This window comes from Hydra vulgaris, chromosome 03, assembly GCF_038396675.1.
Source record: "Hydra vulgaris chromosome 03, alternate assembly HydraT2T_AEP".
Taxonomy (NCBI): domain Eukaryota; kingdom Metazoa; phylum Cnidaria; class Hydrozoa; order Anthoathecata; family Hydridae; genus Hydra; species Hydra vulgaris.
In genome coordinates, this window is record NC_088922.1 from 44,123,824 (window position 1) to 44,151,500 (window position 27,677).

Consider the following 27,677-nt stretch of genomic DNA (forward strand, 5'->3'; position numbering starts at 1 on the left):
TGTTTCTCTGGAGCGATAACTTTTCTTAAAAAAACTAACAAAAAAACCCTTTATATATATCTTAGTGCTTCTGAACCTTGCGGTTCTTGGTTTAGTTGCTTGTGGAACCGTAAGTTTTGCTTATACTGGCCTTGCAGTAGCTAGGCCACTGATACTACACTTAAATAAAGATATAAGACTTTTAGAGTCAAAGGATATTCTTGACCAGGTGGACTTTTTTTGTATCAAAGTGGCGAAAAATCTTTACAAAAATAATGAGTCCTCCTAATAAAGTTTAGGGCTCCCTAATCTTCAGGCCATGGTGTTATAGCTCCCATAATTCAGGACAAGTTTAAGCTTTCCTTAGTTTTTAAATAATAAATGCATTTACGCAAAAAAATTGTAAAAAAAAACTAACAATTACGCCAATTATTTTCTTTTCTAATAAACTACCCTTTCTGAGTCACCCATGGGTATGCCTTATTTTAGCTTTGTCTAAATTTCAGACCTTTCGAATGGTTGGCCAGATAGTGTACATTTTTGAGACAGTTTGATTCAGAGAAGGGTTATAATAGTTAAAAATATCATGGACCGGAACTAGAGAGGGTTTTAATCATGGGTGGAAACCTATTATTGATATTTTCAAACTTTACAGGGAAGAAATACCTAAAACCGCGCAAATCGAATGTTGCGGCAAACTAAATGTTAGTGCCTTAAAGTTTTTCTTTTTTTCATTTCTTTTATACAAGATCATATTAAAGTTATCTTAAAATATAAGTAAATTTATTTGCTTACTTTACTTTAAGTAACTTTTAATTTACTTTACAATTTATATAAAGTGTAAGCTTATCTAATTTAAATTTGTTTTTATGTACAGAGCCAGAACCAGCTTTTTTCGGTCTTTTGAGATAGTTAACTTCCAGACATGGAGCAAACGCCAAACATTTATATATTTATGCTTATGTCAAATAAGGATGCTTTGCAAAAATTTGCGATGATTGGAGACTGGGAACATAAAAGCCCTAAATTTTGTGCCCCCCTCTTGCCCCAAACGTGAGAGCAACAATTTGATGAAATATTTTTTGCACTGTTCTCAACTAGACTTATATTAATAGATAAATTTTAAGTTTCATAGTATTATTTTTCAGCGTTCAAAAATATTGACCATATAAAATTTATAACCCCCTTAAATTGAGGGGGGTTTAAACTTTATATGGTTATAATTTTTGAAAGCTAAAATATTTTACTATGAAATTTGAAATTTATTGATGAATATGAGTCTAGTTAAAAACAGTACTCACATTTGGGGCAGGGGGCACAAAATTTGGGGCTTTTTTTGTTCCCAGCCTCCAATCATCGCAATTTTATGCATAGCATCCTTATTTGACATAAGTATAAACATATAAATTTTTGGAGTTTGTTCCATGTCTGGAAGTTAGCTATCTCAAAGACCAAAAAAAGCTGGTTACGGCTCTGATGTAATTTATTTTTAATGAAGATTTGTTATTACTTTTAAAATAAAAAATTCCTACTTAAAAAATATTATTTTATTTGTAAATTTAATTTACATTTGGGAGCATATTACTTTTATGTAATTTACTTTCATATGCAAGTTACTTTATAATATATATTTTTTTAATTAATTACTTTTATAGGTAAATGTAAATTACCGTTTGAGAAACTTTTATATTATGTAATGTAATTTTCAAAAGTAATTAACTTTTAAATGTAAAAGTAAAATAGCTTTTTCACGTGACTTTCTTTTACATGTAAAAGTAAATTACTTTTTGATGTAATCTTCTTTTACATAACTTTTTTTTGAAAGTAAAATATCTTACTTTAAAAAGTAAAAGTCGTTTAAAAAAAATAAGTTACTTATACGGAAATGTAAATTTACATAAAACGTTTCAAATTACTTATGTAATTTACTTTTTGATAAAAATTAACTTTGATAAAAATTAACTCGAGTAAGCAAAAAAAAAGTAAGTAAAAGTGCCATCCCTTATGATTAGTATTAATTAATATTGGAAATTTCCATTATAAGAATGTAAAAACCATCTCAAGCTGAGTTTTTATTATTTTTAATTAATAGTTGATCCTGAAAAAGATTTTACTTTGAAAAATTGAATTCCAAAAATTTTGTGCCAAATTAAATTCCTTTAAGCTGAAGAATTTGAAATTTTTCGCAAAAATTATATTCAGCTCATTAAATTCATATTAAGAAGACTAACCGGTAGTAATTTATAACTAATTTCGAATAATATTCTTATAGTTATAATAGTTATGATTTATTTAACAATAAAATAATTGAACCTGTCATTTTGAAAAGGGCACAAGTCCATTTATTTAAACTATTAAAAATTAACAAAACATGGTTTTTAATAAAATAATTTCTACACTGCTAAAGAAATTAAACATAAAAGTAGATAAATCAAGAACATATATAACTTATGTAACTTTTATTTTTTATAAAAAAATATAAATCATACAGAAATTTTTAATTTAAATTTATTAACTAATTATTAAAAGCTTTGGACTAGTGTCCTTTTCAAAATGACAGGTTCAATTGACAATTCCTCAAAAGTTTTCATAATGAAAAATGAAATCTCAAAAGATTCTGTTGCAAATTAAGAGACCTTGTAGAAAAACAGTTGTTTGACTAAAAAAAAAAAGAGAATTGTTTTTTAAATAAGTAATCACGTTCAACTTTTACGCTGGAGAACGCTGCACCGTAAACTACTTGCGAAATTTCATAGAGCCGATCCCATTTTGTTTTTTGATTTTTCTTCCAGTAAGCAAGAATGTTGAATTCAACGTCTAATGTCACTCGCGCTTCATTAAGAGCCCATTTTAAAATTAGTTGACAAACATCTTAATCTGATTCTGAAGATGCATTAACAATACCTTGCCTTGTTCCTCCTCCAGTAAATTCCATGAAACGGCGTTATTTTTCAGCTTCAACATCTTCTGAGTTCATCGGAAGTATTTCTTCAGAAGTATTTGATGAATATGACGCATTTAATTGTATGGATTCTTCTGTTGATGAAGAATTTGATTGTTCTTGTCGAGTGCAAAGTTTTTGATGGATTTTGATCAACTGTGTGATTCCTCTATTCAACATTTCTGTATTAAATAGTTGATGACCCGATGTAAAGCAAAATCTAGGATCCAGAACTAAAGCAGCAATAAATGCTTCACATTTAAAAAAAACTTGTTCTCGTGTATTAATTGCGTTGGTCAGTAACAATTTTAATCCCAAATCACCTGCTGGAACGTCCTCGATATCTATTTTCATTGATGCATCATTTAACTTTAACTTGTCGTGTCTTATCCTTTGATATGATTCTGCGTTGGTATGAAGATCTTTTATCATCAAAAAAGTGGAATCCCAACGAGGTGCAATGTCTATACGAGGCTTTTTTAGATTTTTATATGTTTGAATATATGCTACTTTTTTGGATTCAATAGCAACCTTTCTTATATTATTCAATGCATCTTCAAACATTGACGTTACGTCCTTGGCAGCTAGCTGACACACATGTGCGCCACAAAACATGGCTGAACAGAACAATCCTACCGATTTTTCAACGAAAACAGTGTGGGCTTCACTATAATTCCCTTCTTTATTTTCTAAAGAGCCAATATCAATTTCTTCGTCTTCGAAATCTATAAATTCGTCACCATAAATTTCAAGGATTACCTTCATTTGATCTTGTGCATTTTGGAAAATATTTGAAGCCTTCATCATATTCTTTCGTTGATCTGTGCAAGTTGTGTAGATATAATTAGCGCATTTTCCAATTGAGCAGCCAAAATTTCGCCAAACTGTCGACCTTCTTGAGAAATTATGCGTAAGGTTCTGTCAACTATTTCCCCGTCCTTGATATATCTGCAACTAACTCCATACACGTTTCTTCCATATCGCGACGCAGTATCAAACATCAACGACATAAGAACATTTTCAGTTTCTTCTCTTATTAGCGAAAAAGTATTTTCACATGCATGTTGAATGTAGCGTTTCATGCTGTGACGATTTATAAAAATATTGAATTTTTTGAGTGCAATTTTTGCTAAAGACATTTGTCCGATTTCATCAGCTGATGCTAAAGACAAGTTACGGCGCATCATTAATCGAATCATTTCTCCAATTAATTGATTTACATCAACTTCTAGCTTGATTCGTTTAATTAATTGAATTTCATCGTAGCTGAAATGCCTTGTAGCTGGGGTAGCTTCTACTAATTCAATTTCGTCGGCTTTTTCTTTGTGTTTTCGAAGAAGGTGATCTTTGAGGTTACTTAATTTGCCTTTGTAAAATTTTTTGCACATTTTACATTTTCCTCCTTCTTTATTTATTTCAAATTGAGTTTTCACTTGTTCATTTAATTAATTATTCTCCATTTTTGACTTTAAATTGTAAGGAAAACAAAATAAATGATTATTAAAATAAATATTTTATTCAAAACATTTTATGCAAGTTTATGGCAGTTAACTATGCAATTATAATGCATTTGTCAGTTTTTTTAATCATAAATGTATCATAACTATTATAACTATAAGTATATTATTCGTAATTAGTTATAAATTATTAGAATCTTTTGAATTCAATTTTTCATAATGAAACCTTTTTCAAGATCAACTATTAATTAAAAATAACTGATAATGTTTTTTTCTATTATTATTTTAATCAAAAGAATAATTTTAAGTTTAGTCATACTAATAAAAACCACTTTCAGTAATAAAAACTCAGCTTGAGATGGTTTTTAGATTCTTATAACGGGAAATCGCCAATACTAATCAATACTAATCAATACTATCAAATGATGCATCAATACTAGTCAATATTAGTCACAACTATCAAATGATGCATCGCTAAAAAGGGCAGAAAAAGACCTTTATAAAACAACTGATTTTTGCTTATAGGGATTAAAATAAAAGTTTTATAAAGCATAACTGATTGCAAAAAAGCAACCAATCTGTTAGACTATTTTCACTTTACTTTTTAAATTAAGCTGAAATGCGCTATAAATTTGTTAGATTGAAATAAAATAATTTGTCAGACATAAAATTATGTCAAAATATGTCAATAGAAAATATGTCTGACATATTTTATGTCAGCAGAAATTAATTCAGACATAAAGTTATGTCAAAATATGTCCATAGAAAATATGTCTGACATATTTAATGTCAGCAGAAAATAATTCCGACATAAAATTATGCCAAAATATGTCCATAGAAAATATGTCTGACATATTTTATGTCAGTAGAAAATATGTCTAAAAATATGTCGACAGATCTGCTAGACATATTATGTCGTAACAACCCTGTTTTAAATAGTTTGGTTTGAAAACCTGTTATTCCGAAAGATGTTTTAAAGATATTGTCACTTCATCATTTAAAAACGTTTTGAAATTTAAACCGTATAAAAAATACAACACCAACCCAAATAAGCTTAAATACGCGAGTTTCTTCCAGCAGCGGCTTGGTACTCAACTGGGTAGCTCTGTCAAACCACATAAAAGGAGCAAAAAACCCGTATTATGTAAAGGAAATCTGACAGAAAAATCTGTTAATCACATCCTTATACTATCTTTATACTATGAAAAAGCTGTTAATCCCATCCTTTATCATTTTACAGAACTTGATAATGTTGACTTCTGCCACCAACTTTGTTCTCAGGAATCAGATAGCTGAAAAACTTTAAAACAAAAGTTAAAATTTAAATCATCAATTTCTATATGGATTAAGCTTTTAATTCAACCGATGATAAAAAATCTCCAAACTGGTGAGTTGTTGTCAATCTTTTTACACAGAAATATTCAAAATCCCAGTAAGCGTTGCATGCCCTCATATGGTCCAAGGTTTCTAATCCTTAATTTGTCAGTAAAAGAACAACTAAAATGGTTGTCAAGGATTATTTATTGGTTGTAAAGAAAGGGAGCTCGACATATATGTCAGGTAAAGCAAGCGCGGACGTTTGTTTAGATAAAACAAACCGAAACATTAAATGAAAACTTTATCAGAATTAACACAAACATGCAGGGTAAGGTTAAGATTCATGAAAAAAAAATTAATTGACAATTGGTTAAGAAACTGAAGATTGAGAATAATATATCGTGGGTGGTTACAAACGTCTTTGTACAATTTTACTTTTTTCTTTTTGTCATTTTTTCTATATTCTTATTTTTTGCTGATAAACAATCTTCAAAACACAATATCTCAAAAACTTAATGTTTTTTACTTAAAATTTTCAAGGATACCTCCTTAATAAAGTTCTTAGTTTTTAATTACTTTGACACCACAAAAAAAGGTCCTCTATACAAAAACATTAGGAATAAGGAAATCATCATATTTTTTTGTGTTTATTTTTATCTTGACATTTTAAGATATATTAGAAATAATGTCAGATCTTTTGAATAAAACAGTTTAATTATCTTTTACTGTGTTAAATGAAGGGTTACAATATTATTATAATAACTGCTTAATATTGTTTAAACTATTTAACTAGTTAACCAACTGACAAAAATATATTTAGAATAAAGTAATATTGTCCCTTATTGTCCCATGGACAATAAAGGGTTAATAAGCTGCAAAAAAATATTGAATAAGTTTTTAATTTAGGTGTATAATTGATTGGTCGGATGTAAATGAAATCTTTTAAAATGGTCGGTTGTGCAGGAGTCGGTCCTATCCTTTGTCTTAATATACAGTCGATGATGCAGATGTCAGCTTTAAATTATTCACACCAAGTAGTCGGTCGAAACAGGAATTCTATTGAATCGGTTCTATATCAAAATTGAAAAGTCGGCTGTAGCATCGACTACCGATGATTTAAAACAATTTCTTTTTCTTTTACAGTTTTTAATCTTTATATTTTACTTTGTATTTGATAAGGTATAAAAACAAAAATAAAGCTATGTAGGGTAGAGTATTAGGAATATTTCACGGTAGGAGTAAAACATTGATCCCAGAGCCAGAATGTACAAATAAAATGAAGCCAAACTTTTACCAAGTAATAAAATCAATTTTGTGTTAAGATTATCTGATTTTTTTTCCGGTTCTTCGTGTAGGTGTTAAAAGTGTTTTCTACTTTATTTTTGTCTGAAACATTTAACATTTGGGGCTATCCATTAAATATTTCGGCAAAATAGGGGAGAAGAGGGGTCAAAACTTTATTTACAATTGTTAACAAGGAAATAGGGAGGTCAAAAAAAGTTCACGTCAGCAATGTTACATTTTTAAAAAAAATTTATTACTTGAAAGAAGTAAAAAAAAAATATTTTTTTCCCATTTTAATTTTATTAGAGTTGATTTTTCTAAGTTCTAATGATAGGTCATAATAGACTCTTGCACAAGAGTAATAGATAGAACTATTAGCAAATTCAAGTCGGGTTTTCAGAATTTTAGTTAGGTTGCTGTTATTTCTTGTTGCTTTTGAATAGTTGACAACTTCAAAGTTGTTGGTAGAGTTTGAGCATCATAAACCAAGAATGCATTGCTTTGTCAATGCAACAAGAATTAGCAAGAATGGTCATTTTATGCTTGCTATTTGTGTTTATTATACGTGATGCACGCCTATGCAACGAGTCTAACTTATCTGTGTTTGATTTTGGTAGGTTGAGGCAAAGATTTCCGCAGGTTAAAACGAGTATAATAGTCAACTGAAAAATGCATTCCGCTTCAAAAGGTGTTAACACAAATATCTAATTTTTTAAAATAATTTTCGTCTTTCACAAATATTTTTATAAGCATTGGTAAAATAAATACTCATGTTGAGAGTCGGGTCTATGTTGATACCCAGAGGCAACATTACAGGTGTGTGTGTGGGGGGTGGGTGGGGGTGGGGAGGGGGTAATATTACACCCTCCCTCGTCCCAAAGAAGGTAATTTTCAAGATGAGTTTTTTATTTCACACATTTAAGTTGGTTGGTTGTAGGAAAGTTGATACTTTTAAAAAATTGAGAAAGATTTTCCTGTACCAAACCGCATGGAATCTGTTTTACCGACTCCAAGGTTAAGTATTATCTCGTTTTTTATACATCATTTTGAGATTTCTTCCATATCGGATTAAAGACGCAATTCTATAATGACTATATCTTTTCCAGCTTTTTCAGGAACTTTTATGACTGTGTCATTAGCATAAACAACAGATTTTGAATGTTTCAAACAAGATACAAAGTTGTTAAAGTAAATAACAAGTAGTAAAGGGCCCATTTTTCATTCTTGATGTACACCACAAACAAATTTTCTTGTTTCAGATATTGCGTTTTGAAAACAAATTATTCGAGACCTGCTAAATAGGTAACCTATGGGGGTCTTTTGAAGTTTGATAAGCAATTGACAAGGGGAAGGTAAAAATCACCAACAAAAATTGTTAGTTTAAAACAACATTTAACTTCGAACTTCAAGTAAATTAAGCTAATGGCTCGCTCCTAACATTTGTTTGGTTCATTCCTACCCGTGTAAACCTACTATATTTTTATCACTTTTAGTTTCCTTGATATAACCATTTTTCAAAAAAAGTGGCTAACTCTTATTCATCCTCTACTGTTATATTTTTATATCAATAATATATCAGTTCAATAGTTCAAACGATCAATAGATGTTATTTGACGTAGTTTACTTAAACCTATAAGTTATTATTTTAAATATTTTATATAACTTATAATATATAATTTTATAAGTAAAAACAATTTTTTTAAATTTTTTTAGGAACCAACAACCGGTTTAGATTCTGCTACAGCCTTCAACTTAATTCATACTTTAAAAGTATTGGGTAAAAAAGAAAATCGCTCAATTTGCATGACTATTCACCAACCCTCCAGTCAAGTGTTTTTTATGTTTGATAAACTCATGCTTATGTGTGACGGAAGGGTTTGTATTTAAATCATAAAAGCATAGGTTTTGTTATTTATAGATGGTTTCGTATTTTATTTGTTATTTTCATGGAAGCATTTGGAGAAAGGTCAAAGTCTAATGAAATTAAGTACTTTATTAGAAAAGTTTTTTCTGCAGGTTCATTTAAAACATTTGCAATGAGATAAGCCACAGCTAATAACATCATAAATTTTAAAAAAAGCTACAAATTAATCTCATGATTATAATAGAATATGTTTTTATTTATTATGCGGTTAGCTTAAAACGCATAATTTAAATTATCTAAGATATAATACCAAAGGCACTTACCGTCGATTTGTCTTTAGGTGAAATATCCCTCAGATTTTTTTTTTGAGTAATAATTATTATTTTATAAATTTAACTTTATATACATAATGTAAATAATAAAACTAGATTTAAAAAAAAATTATTTTTTTTTGGTGAAATGGCACCTGTAAAATAAACCAAAAACCACAAAGTTATTGAAAGACCCGGGCCAGCGTATTTCAAGATCTACACAATTTTAACAGAATATTTTTTGAATAATTGTTTTTGCAAAGTTGTTCTGTCATATGAGTGAAATCATATTTACATTTATACCTTCAATACTTTTAGTAATATTTACATTCATATCTACACAATTTGATTCTATTTACATTGCTATTATTTACATCCATATCCACACTATTTACAACTAATTTCTTTGTTCCATAAAACATTTGTTTCCTTTTATTTCCTTTAGTTCTTTGTTTAATTCTACAAGCTTTAACCATTTTAAAAGATTAAAAATAGATATTCCAGTGATTGCTTTTATTCTAAAGTGGTTTTAAACAATAGTAAATAAATTTCCTTTTTTAAGTATATTTTCTTAACAGAAAAATAAGATTATAGAAAGATTTTTTAGTTAGAATGAAGAAAAAGGTCCGTTGCTATGGCGCTTGTTATGGAACTTAAAAATTTTAGGGTTCAATAAATTCTAGTTTAATAAAGATCTATAGCAAACTTTTAAAAATGGTTTTGAGATGTGAATTTCTAATAAATTTTGCACAAAATAAGAAAATAATATTATTTTCTAAAATTTTCATATTTCTGAGGGGTATTCCATCTTAAGATGCACTCTAGAAAGTTATATATACCGTTATTTATAAAGTTTTGTTTTAGGTTGCATTTTATGGAAAAAATTCCGACGTTTTGCCATTTTTTGATTCAATTGGAATGCCTTGCTATTTAAATTGGAATCCTGCAGATTTTTTACGTAATTTTTAATTTTGTGCTTACTACTTCATCATAGTCATCATGAAAAGATAATCTGTCAACTTAATATCTCAAGTTTGTTTACTTGAGCTTTTTCATTTATGTATATATATTGTCTGAGTTTAATTATAACAATCTTTAAAAAGTATGTTTTTGATCCATAAACAACTTAAAGTATATTATTATTTGTATTAATTTAGATAAATAAAAATGTAATAAATTTACTTTTTTTATTTTATTAGTACATAAAGATATATTTATAATCATTTTTTAATTTTTATTTAAACTTATATTTTAATGTTAATGCCACACCATTATTTGTAAAACAAAAGAAAAAGATTTTATCCAAGTAAAATAGGACCAGACTATCTTTTTTTCTTTGCATGTTTTATGCCTAATAAATATTTAGTTATAATATCGTTGTTTTTTTGTTTTTTTAGTGGAACGATTGTCTGACTTTGATGTCCAAAACAAAATTGTTGAATCATACGAAATATACAAAACGTAAATAATAAAGCATTGTACTACTATTTATAAAATTGTTAGAAATGTTATAAATGACAAACTGGAAGTTATAAGTCACATATGGAAACAACTGATCGTAAATATTCGAATAACTGCCTCCTAACATAAAGATAGCATAGTTATCTATATGTTATAAGATCACCTCCGTGTTAAAAATAAAAATTTAAAAATAAAAAAAATTCAGATTTATTATATACAAAACCTTTTCTCAAATTAGCAAACCTCTAAAGCTAGCTCTTCTATAAAATTTAAGTTTTGTAAAATGCGTCCTAAGATATTTATTTATTATATGCGGTGTTTCAAACCGTTACATTCATTGATAATTTGTATAACGTGTTGGTTTTTTTGTAATTTAATATTGTGTTGTTTTTTGAAATTTTGAGTCGTGAAATGTTTTGCATAATTTTTTCAGCAATAAATCTTGCAATAAAGAAAAAAAAAAGTTGCACGATTCAAAAACTTTTGACAAAGGAATCTCAAATACCAGTTTTGCTGCAGATGATATATCAGATGACACCATTTATGATGAAGTTGGTGATGTTAAAGAAATTTATTCAAATGTAGTCAGTAAAGACGAGGTAAAATGCTCGGCTGCAAACCATGTTAGATGTACACATTCTTTTGGCTATTATCGTTTTAAAGATAATTTTGTCTATTTTCTTTTTGAAGATAATTTTTAAAGATAATTTTGTCTGTTATCTTTTTATAATGTTGTTTAGATCAAAATAAAAACAGAAAAATGGCCTACGGGATACCGATCGCAAGCATTAGCATTATGCCAACGATCGTTTATTCAGACCAAAGGAGACGTTTGGGATATGGTCAACATTATTCAGGTAATTAAAGATAATTTATTTTAATATATATATATATATATATATATATATATATATATATATATATATATATATATATATATATATATATATATATATATATATATATATATATATATATATATATATATATATATATATATATGGCGATCTACTTATTAGCAGAGAAACAGCATAAATATATAACAATAATTTTTTTGATAGTATATTTTTTTTAGTTTAACTTTGAATTGTCATACTAATCGATATTAAATTTTGCATGTAATGCAAATTTAATTTTAGGTTGTGATCTTGTCAGTTGCTGTTGGTTTATTCTGGTTTCGTACCCCTTTTAATGAAAAATCTCTTGGCGATAGGCAGGGAGTGGTAAGTCCCTAGTAATAGTATATTATTTAGTTTATAAATTTATATTTTCTTCCATAATAATAGGAAATGCCTACTTATAATGTTCCATTTATTTTTTTAACTTAACTAAATTTATTTCAATTCTGTTAAATTTATTAAATATTAGTATTAAAATGAACTCAATTATTTACGAAAGCAGTTTCTATTTCATTCACAAAGGAAAAATAATTTTTTGGGGGGGTAAAAAAAAAACTTTTTTTTTAGGTAAAAAGTTTATTAAAAAATTTTTTTAATTATATTAACGTAGAGACAGGAATTAGCAGAATCTAATTTCACCATTTTATTCTTATGTAAAAACATATAGGGAAAAAAAAAACAATTGAAATTAAGTATAACAAAATTAGTGTATTTATATTACTGATTTAAATTTAAAAATATCCTATGGCCTACAAAAAAAAGGCTGATCAATAAGTAGAAATAAATTTAAGATGTCGGAGGCCTAAATATTATTATTTTCAGACTATATTTTTAAGCCAGAGGCCTCAGTATTAATATTTTCAACTTGTGGTAGCCTTTCTTAAAATTCAACCAACTTATGATGCTTTCATTTTTGACAACTTTTTATTAGACCAATTCAAAAGATTTTTGTGTTTAACTAAAATTTTTATCAACCGATTATTAAATTTTCCGAATCAAACAATAACTTAATTTACAACTGTTTATAGGTGATTTTTATTTCAAACGACTAGCCTGTATTTTTTATAACATTTTATTGTTTTATATTTTGCTACATAGGCACAGCAGAGAGTACATAAATTGTCTAAGGGTTTTGGTTTGACCAGGCTTTTTTTAAATAAAGAAAAATTATTCATAAGTTTTAAACTTTATTCAAGTTTTAAATATCTACAGTTTTAAATCTCAAAATTCAAAAGTTATTGGTTGAAAGTCAAAACTGTCTTGATCTACAATTTTAGAAAGCTTAAAATTATGTTTAGCTATAGGACATCAATTTTTTCTTAAGGTTTACAATACGTCTTGACAACCTAAGTATTGAACAAGAACTTTTCTTACGTATGTTTCTGCACTTCGCCACGGAGATGGCGAAGTGCAGAAACATGCTTTTAATGTGTCACAATGAATTATAATGTTACTGAGTTTCCCTTCAAAATAATTTTATAAAAAGGGAGAGTTGGGAAAACTTGTTCTTGTAAAAAAGTTTAAAATGGTCTTTAATAAAAAAAAAATTTTAATGTTTTTATCCAATCTGATGGAATACTTGGTGGCGATTTGCAGTTAACTAATCAACAAAATAATGATGTATAAATATTTTCATTAAAATAATTATTTTATGCTCATTAATCCAACTTGTACGGCGGACGCAAGATTTTTTTGATGTTTTAGATTCGTCTATCTCAGAAATTGTAAAATCTCCAAATTTATGTATGTTTATGCCAATTAGAGCCTTGGTACTAAAATTCTCCAGAAATTTTGCAGGCCTCATCTAAGAATCAAGCCTATTGAATTTTATAAGTAATAGTTCCGCTAGTTTCTTAATGGAATCAATTTTCTAAATTTCAGATTTTAAACAAGTTTATAAGTCAACTAGTTGTTCATACAATTAAACTGATATGTCTTTATTTTATTTAGCAGACTTAGTTGCAGTTTAGTTTTTTTAGCATCTTTTTTATTATTTCAAAATAGCTAACTTCCATACATGGAGCTAACTACAAACATTAATGTGTTCATGTTTATGCCAAATAAAGAGGCTTTGCTAAAAAATCGCGACGATCGGAGCTTGGGAACAAAAAATCCTAAAGTTTTGTCCCCACAGCCCTTAACGTGGGCAACAATTTTATAAAATATTTTCCTTAATTTTTTTTTATTTAAATTTATATTCGTCAACGAACTTTAAATTTCATGCAACAATCTTTCAGTTTTTTGTTTTTATAACCCTTCAAAGTTCACATACCCCTCAAAGAAAGGGAATTAAAACTTTATATGATCATAGTTTTCACAAAAAAAATGCTCTATATTTATATATCGTCGGTTTACTATCAAAATCTTCTATGTCCTTTTTTTAGTTTTTTCTTATTGGCGAAATAAGGTAACTTATATAAAGGCGTTATTGTAGCATTTACAACAGTTTTGTATCTTGTACTGCGCTTTTCTAAACACTTCCAGTCATCATCAAAATCTAATTTAAAATAAATTTGGCCATCTTGTCTCTACTGAATGGCACGTAAATCAGTTACAGTTGGATCACCAACTTTATGGCCTGGACGAATTTATGTGAAATATCGTAAATTTGAAAAGTCTTTAAAGAAAATATATCCCAGATACTCAACTTCATAAGGTTTAGGTTTTGTTCTCGCTCTTTTTAATGCAGACAAATGCAGGTGTTAACATGTCCCTATTTCGAATGCTTCTTTCAATAACCGAATGCATACTGTCGCAAATATATAAAATAAATGTGTCTGGATACCAAAAATTTTTGAGTGATAGAAATGTTTTTTATCTAGGATATATGTAATAGAGAATTTGCAAGCAGTGAATTACGGTTTTGATAGTTGCATCCATCACTATATAAAATTACTTCTTCACCAGGGAACACGCTCGCCGCGGTTTCAAGGAAACTATACAAAATAGAAGCGAATTCATTGGATGTAACTCCACCTGCTCCTTCGTGCCACAAATAACAATAGCCATGTTTGGTTTTTAAATTGAAGATAGTGTAATTGCGAACTATTAGCTTTTTCTTATTACAAAGAGTCGATGCTTTCAGTATTGGACTAAGCAATATCGCTTTCAGATCTAGGGTATATATATGTTCAGCGTGATCCTTGTTGACCTGTTTTTCTTCTCGTGCTCTTATTTTGCTTTGAATGTGTGAAGTATACGCTTCCTCAGAAGTATTGCCACACTTATATCGTATACACAAATCACACTGATCTTTCTTAGGGTGAAAAAGACTCAAATTGTTGTTATCAAATTCTTCATAAAACACTTTGACAGATAAAATTTATAGGTCAATGTCCTTGCAATACTTGGCATATTCTTTGTATAATGCCAATTTAGATTGCCAGATAGGCTCTACTTTTTTCTCGCTTTGTTGGTCTTACGTCTGCTTTATGCATAGCCCAGTTATGTAAGGTCCGTGTACCTATACATAGCATATTTATAAACATTTTTGTACACACTCGAACTTGAACGCCGTCTCTTTTAAGGAAACAAAAGAACGTATTTGAACAGCGTGATGTTTCATCGACTTGATTCTTTGTGTTTTTTGGGGCAACACTATCGACTAAATTAGCTACGTAAGTTCTTCTCTGAGACCACTTAAATTCTTTCCAGAAATGGTTAAAATTTTTAATCTATCGTCTTCTGTAAATTTTTACACTGTATTTTTGTAGTTTTTGCACTTTGCTTTCAGTTGCAAAAGGGTTTTAACTGTCTTGCTTCTCTTTTCTGATCAATTACCCAATTTCCTTCAGCGTTATTTTTTTAATCCATAATATTTCTGTTCCTTTTCTATTTTACTTTTATTTTTTTTTCTTTCCCAATCTTTCTTATCTACCCTAAGTTTTCTTTTCCTTGCGTTATTTAGTCTTTCTTTCTCAACTTGTCCTTCTTCAGTACATTCCTTGTTAGTATCACTAGGAATTACACTACTACTCGGCAAGTCATTTCATTATCTGGTCCATAACAACCGTTATCAACAAAATTTTCTGTACCTACAATATTTATTTTATTTAAACAAATTTCAGTTGTAATTTCAGCACAGGAAACCGCCTGAATTTCTTCAACAGAATCAAGACTTTCTGCAAGTACAAAGAAACTACAGTTGTCCTTATCCAAATTTTCTTTGTCTTGAAAGTGCTGTGATAGAGATTCATTTACACAAAAATCTTCTGTGTTCGAAAAAATATTTTCTGCACAGTCTACAGTTGCGAACGGAAAAAATTATCATCGTCATTTATATCTCAATTTTCTGAATTTCTCAAAGTAATAACAGCTAATTTAATTTCGATATTAAGGTTTTCTATACAGTCAGTCTCATTATTCAGTCTATAAGTTACGATATTGCTGCTATTAATATCGATCATCGACAAAATACGACGAGATCTGGAGTTGGGATAGATAAACTGAAAATAAAAATGGAATGTATAAGCAATTTTTTAATACAAAATGAATTATCAAACTAATTTAGTACTTCAAGTAATTCAAAATATAATTATGATCAAAACTTCTATGTCTCTTTTAAAATAAACAAATTAATACTCAAAAGCTTCTATGTCTCGTTTAAGTTGTATTAAGATTAATATTGCAATTAATAACTATAACTAGTTTAAAAATTCAATAAAAATACATTACTTACCTCCATTTTAGTAGAGTTATCCATTTTGCATTTTCAAATCACAGCCAACACACTCAAAGTACAATAAACTTTTATGAGCTAAATTTCAAACCTATAATTTTGATATATACAGTATTGTGAAAAAGTTAAGAACCACTAAATAAAAAAAAAAAATTTTTTCAAATAAATTTAATTAATTTTTATTCTATAGATAATAAAATAGTCTTTTTTTTTCAAACATATTAAATATAGCATGAGAAAAAAGAAAAAATTTTTTTTTTTGAAAGTTAGTTAATAGAACCTATAAAAAATAAGGATTAAATATTATGTGTTAATTTTTTTGTATATTTTTTTTGTGAAAAAATTAAGAACCACAAAGAATTTTTTGTGCTAAATGCGGCGGAAACGTCTTTTTAAATTTATTTTTCCCTTTTTTTTAAAATATTCTTTTAATGACCTGAGTTATTACCAAAGAACCAATTAAAACATTTGAAAAAAATTAATTTTTTTAAATACTTTTAAAAAAAGTATTTAATTTCAAACAAAAAAAAATTCTTTCGTTTTGAAAAAATGGGCAGGAAAGCTATTACCTATGAAGATCGTGTAAAAGTGGTGCATTTTCACCAGGAAGGTAAATCCGCTCGCGAAATTGGAAGAATAGTAAAGCGATCACATAGTTCGGTGCTAACAATCATCAAAAGATTCAAAGAGACGAAATCTTACGTTGATCGCCATTGTTCTGGAAGACCGCGTTTGATGACACCCAATGATGATCGCCTTTTAATCAGGTTGGAAAAGAAAAATCGAACCATGCCGTCGCATAAATTAAGAAGGGAATGGAAGCTTTCAAATGGATGTCAACCTCGGCATCACTTGTGCGTAGGAAACTATTAGCTAACAATATGTTATGAAAAAAAGCTGTTCTAAAACCGCGACTTACCAAACGACATATAAAAAAGCGAAAAGAATTTTGCCAAAGCATCAAAGAATGGTCTAAACAAAAATGGAGGACAGTAATGTTCAGTGATGAGATGAATATCGAGGTTGATAACCGAAAAAACCGAATTATGATTCGCAGGCAGCCTTCAGAAAAATATAATCACGATTGTATCGTTCAAAGAACAAAACAAGGTAGCGGGTTGGTTGGAATATGGTGCTGCATGACATATTATGGTCTCGGTATGTTTAAATTATTTGATGGTCGACTCAACTCTACTTATTATGTCGATATTTTAAATAACAACTTGTTACCGTCAATTGATGCACTTGAGCAAAGCGTTCCGTTCATTTTTCAGCAAGACAATGCACCATGTCACAGGGCTAAAATTGTCTCTGAATGGTTCGAAAGTAAAAATATTGAGCGTCTAACTTGGCCACCAAATAGCCCAGATCTAAATTGCATTGAAAATCATTGGAGTTGGCTTGATAAAGAGATTGCCAAGAAAGCACCAAGGAGCCTTGAGGAGTTGCGCAATATTTTACCAGCAATACTTGGAAATGTTCCCCAACATATTTTAGAGAATTTAATAGACTCAATGCCAAATCGTATAAATGAGTGCTTAAAAATTCATGGTAGAATTACGCGGTATTAGGTGGTTAAATTATCGTTTTTTATTCTGTGGTTCTTAACTTTTTCACAATTTTTTTAAAATAAAAATTACCTATAAAACTTTAAATACATTTTTTATATTTGTTTAAAAGTTTTTATCACTATTATTATTTTTTATTTTGTTTGTCTATTTTCTAAAATTTATTATTATTATTCTTTTTACCAGAAAAATATATTCGGTTAAAAAAAAATTTAAAAATAAAAATAAATTATGATTTTTTTGTGGTTCTTAACTTTTTCACAATACTGTATTTTAGACATAGGAGGTTATGAGTAAAACAATTATGTGTCTGTGGGTTAGAAGGTTTTGACCATAAACAATAGATGGCAGTTTAATATATTTCCGAGGCAATTAGATTTATGTGGTTTTGCATAGAGCTGCGCATTAAGAAAACTAACCAATTTAAGTCAAAACCTCAAAAATGAAAACATCGGACTTAGGAGGTTTTGATAGTAAGCCGACGATATATTTAAAACTATTTTGCTTTAGTTTCGATTTAAAATAATTTATAGTTGCGAGCTCTTTTGGCTAAGTGTGGAAGGTTATTACCTATGGTGACTAATGTGCGCATTTGATCAACTAGAATTCATTCTGTAGGTCTTACGTCTGGCTCTGATGTGTTAAACGAAACAAATCGACGGTTCCTTTTTTCATTGTAAAGAAAATAGTTACTTAAATTAGAAAAGGCGCAAATTTAAGGTTGGATAGATTTTTGCATAAGAGGCTGTCCATAAAGGACGTCACCATATTTTAGTCAATTTTGACCCCCTCTTTCCCAATATTGAAAAGCACAAGTTGCAATGCTTAAAAATTCTCTGAGAAAAACTTGATTGCACAGGAGGAAGTGCGAATGATTTCAATGATCAAGGAATGGTGCTCGCAAGGAGGAAGTGCGAATGATTTCAATGATCAAGGAATGGTGCTCTGAATATTGGATAAGAAAAAATACAGAAGGAAAACGATTCTTGCTAGTGACGTCTGAAACAGCTACAGCTTACAAGCTATCTTCTGACTGGCAGATTGGAATAGATGAAGTCAAAAATCGATCGGGAATAACATGGGAATAAGAGCTCTTTTTCAAAGAACAACATCAGGGATCCTCAAATTTTACAACTTTTGTGAAATATTGGGATCTGAGCTTTATCGTCTTGACTTATAAAGTACAAATCCTTAGAGCCTAAAAACGAGCAAACTTCTTCCACATTCCTTATAGTTGCTGTACAAAATGAATCATCAACGTGACTTGAATGAAGATCATTTTTAGCTCTCACCCTATACACTTCAGATTGCCTCTTATAGTGGGCAGCAAATAAATGTTCAGCGTGGTTTCTGTTTATTAGTAACATATTATAGCAAATATTACAACACCCATAATACATAAAGTTTTTTTTTTTCGGGGAGGTAAATGTAAAGGGCTTAGTGTAAAAATGAAAAATGTTTAATGTATTTAGTTGTTTATTTTATTTAAATTACAATTAAAAGTATAATAAAGTGGTAAATATAAAATATAAAAAGTGTAAACTTATTGTTTTTATCATAATGTTAATGAATATAGAAGTAATTAGAATTTTATTTAAAATCCGTAACTTGGCAAAAATAAATAGTAAAATAAGTAAAAAATGTTGAAGTTCTTGCTAAGATTCATCTGAAAACTTGTAGCTGAATTTTAATTTGTATAAGTGGGCTAAAGGTATCAGTAAACCATAAGAATCTCGATGTTCTTTTTACTAAAGTAATAATGTTTTACATTTAAAAGCCCCCGTAAAAAGTTTTTACTCACAGCCTAATTTAAAAAAAAAAAGAGCCTTGTTTCCCATAGAGAACTTTTTTCTATAGACCGTTATTGGATCAAGATATGCTCACCACAAAAAATTACCGTGTGCTATGCGGTTGTAGTGTTTAATTAATTTAGGGGTTGTTCATATAAAATAAAAACCATCTCGCCTAACCGACTACTCATTTTTAGAGGCTTTAAGTTTAACTTATTTTTAGTTCAAATTTTTTTTAACCACTCTTTCGAGCAGGTTGACATGAAATAGAAACCGTTGAAAACGAATTAAAAACCGCATCTTTTTTCATTTTTTGACCATTTTTCTAAATATTTAAAAACCTTCAAATAATGAGGAGGTTCTAAACTTTATGTGGCTGTATCTTTCGCCAAAATATATTTTGATAAAATTTGAAACCTAATTACAATTTATGTTTGAATTCAAGATAAAGATTTTTTTTTTTTTCAAAAAATACTTTTCCTCAACCAGGAGTCATTTTTCAAGGGTATTTTTGCCCCTGTGATCTGACTGTTGTGATTTGTAGCAAAAAATTATCATTTTAATGAATATTAGCAAAATAATGGTTGCAATTATCTTCTTGTCAAAAATCTATCAGGAATGCAACAAATTTTCCATCTCTACTGATACACACAAGACATGAATAAATCTCCGATAACAAAATCAGACAAATGAAATGCCACAAGCAGTATTTTTAAAATTATAATATGTTACAAAAATGAAAAAGAAATAGGTATTTTTTCAATCTAAATATATTCTTGAAAAATTTTCTTACAATCTCGTTGAAGTGTATTCAACAACCATAGCTCTTAGCTTTTCACCGTGATGGACGTATTTCTCAGATAGAAAGAACCTTTTCAGTATCTTGTTCAAGTTTTTATGTAATGGTTCAGATGTTTGTTCTGATGAAATACCAAGCAGGATTTTCTGCCTTTCGAGATACTTCTTGAGATGGAACCTGATTATGTGAAACTTCCATCCAAGTGAAATCTTCATTGCAAATACATCATGGACATATACTTTTAAGTGAAGCATGGACTCCACAAACTTGACTATTTTTTCTTTGTAGGATATATCGAGTTTCATCCCAAAACAACATTCAGCTAATAAATCAAACAAAATTTAACCAAATATTAACTTGCTGAAAATAATAGTATTAACATATTCATGTCTTCTAATTTTATTTAGACTGGTAGGTCAATAGTCCCTTATCTGTACTAATTGAATTAAAAACGATCTAAGAAGTGTTAAAAAAAAATTAAAAAGCAATGAAATATCTTCTTTAAACCTCCTCAGGGTTTCAATAAATTTCAGATATTCAATTGGAGAATAAAGTGTCATTTCCGTCCAATGATCGTAAAACTTTGGTACAGTTAGGTCCATCAAAGCCACCACCATTATATCCATGCTTGATAACCGTTTTCTTTTCAAGAAACTTTGATTTTTATCAGTGAAAAGAATATCAATATTTTTACTAGCATGGTGTTCATAAATATGATATTCAGGTGGTGGAATTATGTTGATAATTTCTTCAGTCAATTTCTCATCCAACAGACATGGATAAGTAACATTTTTATAATATTGCATCTTTATACGAGGTTTGTTATCAAATTGGTATTTTTTGAATTCATCTGCTAGTGATTCGAAAGTCCTTAGAACTCCTTTTTCATCCATCGGCCCATCACAATAGCAACATGACCCTTGATTATAAAAAATAACTTAAAGGTATTGCTTACCTAAAATATAAAATATAAATGAAATAAGATACTTACTGATAATCCAATGATGACGTTGATCAATTTGAGGTCAGAAGCCAAGTTAAAGTTCAATTGATTGAGTTGAAGGAGTTGGAAAAGTGTTTTCAGATTGTAATGATTCTCTTCTACGTTTCGAACTATGTCTAAGATAATCACTTTGTTGACCCCTGGGTACTTCTGGTTTCTTGATTGAAAATCTAATACTGATGGGTCAAACACGTTTATGACAATCTTTAGAGATCCCTGCCCTCCATTAATACCAACGCGTACAACAGAATTAAAAATATCCATTATTCTGAAGGAACAAACTTCAGTTACAAGCATAGATAGGTCAGTACAATAAACAAGATCTTTTTCAAAACATTTTTTACCAATCTTGAGCTGATATTTTTTCACATCGTAAAACCTATTCATGTAGCGTGACCTGTTCGTAACTTCAGCATAAGTGTTCTCCTGTATTCCAGATTGTCCAACATCCTTTCCTATCTTCTTCATTATTCCTAACACTGCGTAATTTGGAAGATCATGGTTTATCTTCAAGTTCATTATTGCTTCACTTCTTATATGCCTTATAGGTCTCTGTATACTTTAACAGGAAGAGCTTTTCCTCCTGTTGCAAGTTTTATTTTTTTACAATCACCAACAGCAGATATTTTTTTTAGCGTACAAGAAATAACTCTGTCAGCGATATTTTGGTTTTTTGAAGTATTTAAGGCGTGAAGATTTTAAACAGTTTTTTTTTTGCTGCAAGGATGTCGAATACCAGAAGCAACAATTTGACAGCATTCTGAGCGAAATGAATTTCTTTTTACGAATGTAATGTTTTCAGATTTTACGTAGGTGAATTCAGAAAGATTAAGCCTACTACTACTTTTAGTACATTGCCCTAACCAGCAAATAGCACAATTACAGTTGCCATCTTTTTGTTTAATTCTTCCCAACTTTTTAATTTGATCACAACCATTTATCCAGGAAGTCTCCACAGCTTTACTGATAGTTTTATCGTTCTGTTTTAAATGTAAGTTTGTCTTGCAGCTTCTGCATATTCCTGACGGATGAGAACTTAGGCTCAGACTGAATCCAGGGTCCACAAAGTCTTTGATCAGATAAATCAATAAATCATTCTTCTCCAAACATAGACATTTTTTGTCTTTATTGACACAACAGAAACATATCCATCTCCTATTTTCTGAATGAGATCTTGCTTTTTGCGACTCATTTTGTACAAAAACGTTTTTATTTAGTATTTTCTGTATTAGATTTTTTAAATTTTATAAATCAATACTCTACCAAATTGTTTAATTTAAACAAATTATCAGACAATTGACCTAATTTATTAAGACTAATTTGTCTAATTATCGTGTCTATGCCATTAGTCTGATATTAGATCATTAGTAATTAGTCTCTAAATAAAACGTGATTTGCAAATAAGAGTAGAAACACTCTTGAAAAACGCCCCTTGCATCCCCCTGGTCGAGGGCAAGTAATTTTTGAAAAGAAACAAAATATTATCTTGAATTCCATCATAAATTGTAATTAGGCTTCAAATTTTATCAAAATATATTTTGACGCTCAAAAGATACAGCCACATAGAGTTTAGGACCCCCTCATTATTTGAAGGTTTTAAATATTTAGAAAAATGGTCAAAAAATGAAAAAAGATGCGGTTTTTAATTCGTTTTTAACGGTTTCTATTACATGTCAACCTGATCGAAAGAGTGGTTGAAAACAATCTGAAGTAAAAATAACTTCAACTTAAAACCTCTAAAAACGAGCAGTGAACCGGGATAAAAAAAGTACCGAGATCTCGTCTCTCCTTTAAAACTCATCTAACTTTAACAATGCATTCCTATGTAAAATTATTCACCCTGCCTTAGCGGATCTTGCCTATGGATTACTGGGATTACGGTTAGGCTGGACAGCTTTGTTATAAAATTTAAATAACATTTGTTTAATTTTTAAATTTAAATCGTTTGACTATATATGCTTATAAAACTTTAACATTTTGTCAGCTGGTAACCAAGAGGCCGTATGGCCCCTTTTTGTTTTTTATTCTGTTGATTATCAACAATCAATTGGGTATATATTCAACAATTAATTAGACATGTGTCTAATAAAGCTAGTTTCAAGAATGATACAATTTTTAAGAATATTTAAAAAATTAGTCGGACATTCTGGCAGAAAGTCTTTACAAATTAAATTTTAAAACTTACCGTCAAAGGGGGTTACTTTGGCCAAAAAACTTGCACCATAACACTTTAGTAATGTTGTATTTAATATGAATTGTAGTAAGTTAGTAAAAAAAAATTTAAACTATTAAATAAAAGATTCCCTATCCATCCATACCACTTTTTTAAATATTTAAAAATAATATATTTATTTTTGGTTATTTTAAAAATTTGGCCAAAGTTACCTAGGGGTTTGGGTTACTTTGATCACTTGTTGTTTTCTCATATAAAATGCATTGTAAAAATATTCTAGTACAAAGATACCCCACCCATTGAGTAACTATGGCCCAAAAGAAAGTAATAGACAAATTTAAAAATTCAAAATCTTATTTATTTATAAAAAATTAGAAGCAAAACACGACATTGAACTTAATTGAAAAAATTGGTTACACATGTAAAACTGAAACCTGTCAAGTAAATTCTAAACTAAAAGATTTTAGTTGCAAACTAAAACAATTTAAAAGGAAAAAAAAAATCCAGTTCAGGAAATTTAAAATGTCCTCTTTTGTTCAATAGTTTTGGAGGCTCAATTTTTGAAATGAAATCCTTCCAACTGTAAATTAACTTGTCTTTCTTCTGGGGCCAAATCCAGCACTTGCTTTTCTTCTCCATGCAATCAATTGTTGGCCCTTCTTCATTTACATCAGGCATCTTGTCAATGAGTCCTGCATAGTAGTTTTTGTCATACAACACCACTACAAAATCGCCTTCCTTCAAACACTTCTTTTCGTCCAAGCTCATTGTAGGAAAATCCTGTCTTTCAAGTCCAGTATTATCTTCACTTTCTGAAAAGTTCAAGTTATCTGACATGTCGTGGAGTGACATAATTGAGTCATCATCACTAATGCTATCAGGACTGTCAATTTCTTCTTCACAGGTAATCTTTCTCGGTTTTTTACTTTTGCCTCCATTGCTCGTTGAAGGGACGTTTTCCTCGAGTAACAAATCTTCATAGCAAATGCTTTTGCCAGGTAGTGCATTTAATTTCTTTCGCTTCTTCTTCTCTTTTGTGTTACTTTTACACTCATCTCTTTTCTTAGAAATGTGTTCAATAAAGGTTTCACTGACAATGCTGGAGTCCACTTCTTTCTGTGGAAGTTTTTTAAGAACATTTTCTTTGCAGTGTGGATAAATACCAGTTTTTCTAAATCCCGAAATAATATTGTTTCCTTTTTCTGCATAAAATCCATCAATCAGCTCTTTTAGCAGTCTAGGAAATATATCTTTGGGAATATTTGCCTGATTTCTTCCATGTTTTGATTCTTTCCAAGTGGCCAAAGTTACCCCACTTAGGCTGGAATAGGTAATGCCATAACATTCTTAGCAATAAACAAAAAAAATTGATTACATATTATTGTAATAATTTAGATAATGTCTAACAACTATATATATAAGTAATTAGAGTACTTACTTGCTTTGTAAATTCGTATTTAGTTAGGTGTACATGGAAAAGTTTGGAAGGTAAATATTGATGTAACCATAACAACAAAACTTTTATTGCCAGTAGTGCCAACCTAAAAAAAGCTGAAAAATTAAATACCCACATAATAATTAAAGTTAAAGTGTAATCTATGATTTGCGTGTATGAAATTGGGAAAAAATGTATATTTAATGGAGTTATAAGCTAAATAATCTTTTTACCGAAGTGTGGCCAAAGTTACCCACGCTGGCCAAAGTAACCCCCTTTGACGGTAATTTTCTCGGAAATACAAAAAATGAACGTACTCTCGGTTTTCAGCTGACGATTTTTCTTAAAGTTTTTCAAAGCAAAAGTTTTTTGTTAGTTAACTGTAAATTGATTATATTTATTTCGTAAAACACGCAATATTATCAAACTTTTAATATGCATATAATAAAAATTAAAAGTTACCAAATAATTTTTTGTAAATCGAAATTTAACTAAACATTTTTATTTTTAGTTTTTAATTTAAAAATTGACGTGAATGATTATTTGTAAACAAACATCAAGTTACCTTAAAAACGTCCTAGCTTAGGCCAGGTGTTTTTTTCCATATATCTTTATGTATCATATATATCTTTCCGAGCTGAAATGCCTGCCCGAGTATCTTGGTTAGGCGGGACGGTTTTTCTCCATATAATCTACCTCTACGTCGTTCACGCCGTTTAAGTTTACATGCAGCTCAAAAAACTATATTTTAATTTTTTTTTTATAGATATTCTTTATTTTATCATATATGTTTATTCGACAAATGATGCAAGCAATACTCTCATGTAAGTGAAAGTTTTTTTAATATGTAATTTAAATTACCACGTAATTGAATTTCCATTATATCAAAAAATATCCTTAATGTTTTTTGATTGAATCTGGAAACTTTAGCAAATACATTTCAAGAACTCAAGCATACTTTTAAGGCAATAGTTTCTTTAAAATTTACTGTTAAAAAAATTTTATTTTTTTGTTGTTGAAACTTTTAAACAGCAGGCAAGCTTTTTGTAATTATTTTTTAACTTTCAACTGCTTTCTAATGCATTTGTTGAAATTAATTTTAATAGATTTTAGTGAAGTGTTGGATTTATAAAATATGGAAACAAATTTAGTAAGAGAAATTTTCATTATGAAAAGATGTTGGTAGTCGCATTTATAGAAACTCCATCAATAGTGCGAATAATAAATGTGGCTTCAGTGTAAATAAAAAGTATGTAAATAATGAAAATATCACTAAAAAAAGTATAATTAAACAAGATTGTAGAAATTAAACATAATGGAAAAAGTGAAGACAAAATGGTAATGAGTCCCTAAACAATATTAATTGTACAAAGGTCAGTTTTATAATTTTAAACAGTACTATCTTGTCCATACCATTCTATTCAACAAAGTTTAATTTAGACTTCCCAAACTATTTGACCGACCGGTGTGTGCTTTAACATTATTTCTGAAAAACTTACAGACGCAGTATCTTAAAACGCAGCAAAACAGGACAACAACAAAAAAAGGAACCATAAAAAGAAAAAAGACTGAATGCTAGAAAGAAAGATTTATTGTGTAAGGAGTTACTTAAAAGGGAAAGAGTTGTTTTAAAAGAAAATTTACTTAAAAATTTTTTTTTTAATTTTCTAGTATATTATTGTTCAAGAAAATACGAAAAAACATAACTTTTTGAGTTACTTATGATAACTGCTTGAAACTTTCATGTTTTTTTCCCTGCTCGTGGCTAAATTTGTTTAAGTCAACCGTTTCAAGTCAGGTTTAGAGAACTAACATCAGAGGCCTAATGGCAGATTTGTGAAAAATGCAATTGTTTTAAAGCATAACTTTTAGTAGAAGCAAGCTGAAAAAAACAAATGCACTAAAAACATGTTACATACTAAGTTTAAAAGTAAAACAAGCTTTTACTCATGAGTGTTTTTATTAAACCCCGTGTTTGAAGGTATTTGCTCTAAATACTACATGATCATTGATGTGATTTTAGAGGGGAAAAAAATCTTTTTTTAACACATTCTACTTTGAGAAAATTAAATTGTTTCTAAAAAAACAAATTGAGTTTCCAAAAGAAATTTCAGGGCGTTCAATAGTTATACAAGGAAAGTGTAAGTTTTATTTGGTTATAATTCTTAAAGATTATAGTATTTTTCAATTAAATTTTAAACTCTTGAAACCCTTTAAATTTTAGAAAACTGATATTTCCACATTTAGATGTGGACATTTATTGTGATACCTATATTAAGGGTGTTTTAGTTTTCTGGCCTTAAGCAGTGCAATGTTTAGTAAAACGTTTTCATATGACATTTGCACGAACATACACAACGGCTTTGCGACATTCAATGGACTATGAGTAAAACTCATACCTTAACACTTTTTCTTCAATTCAAAAAATGTAAATATATGTAATTATAATTTGCACATGAGAGTGCAGGAGGGAATGAGACAACATCATAACAAACAGCGCATAAGCACAAAAAAAAAGACATGACAAAAATGTAACCCTTTAATTCACGCACTATTTAAACAAGGTAATTGCGCTAAAACTGTTTCTTCCTTTTTTTAAATTGTTGCAAACTGATCCACTGGCTTCTCCAAATCTAATTTGCTGGCTGCTTTATTTTCAATGCTGATCAATGCCAGACTGCCTAAACAATCCTAGGTGATTGACGAATGTGAATACCA

The 27,677-nt window shown here is 29.1% G+C and overlaps 1 protein-coding gene across 1 annotated transcript in view; it reads left to right on the forward strand.

The window, feature by feature from the left end:
* Nucleotides 1-27,677, forward strand: part of LOC101239081 (uncharacterized) — a 52,226-nt gene that overhangs the window by 12,625 nt on the left and 11,924 nt on the right. Inside the window, exons 6-12 of the mRNA XM_065794491.1 lie at nt 8,692-8,853; nt 10,018-10,111; nt 10,551-10,614; nt 11,048-11,213; nt 11,355-11,471; nt 11,754-11,837; nt 25,726-25,783. Coding sequence (XP_065650563.1) covers nt 8,692-8,853; nt 10,018-10,111; nt 10,551-10,614; nt 11,048-11,213; nt 11,355-11,471; nt 11,754-11,837; nt 25,726-25,783 — 745 coding nt within the window. The remainder of the gene's footprint in view (nt 1-8,691; nt 8,854-10,017; nt 10,112-10,550; nt 10,615-11,047; nt 11,214-11,354; nt 11,472-11,753; nt 11,838-25,725; nt 25,784-27,677) is intronic.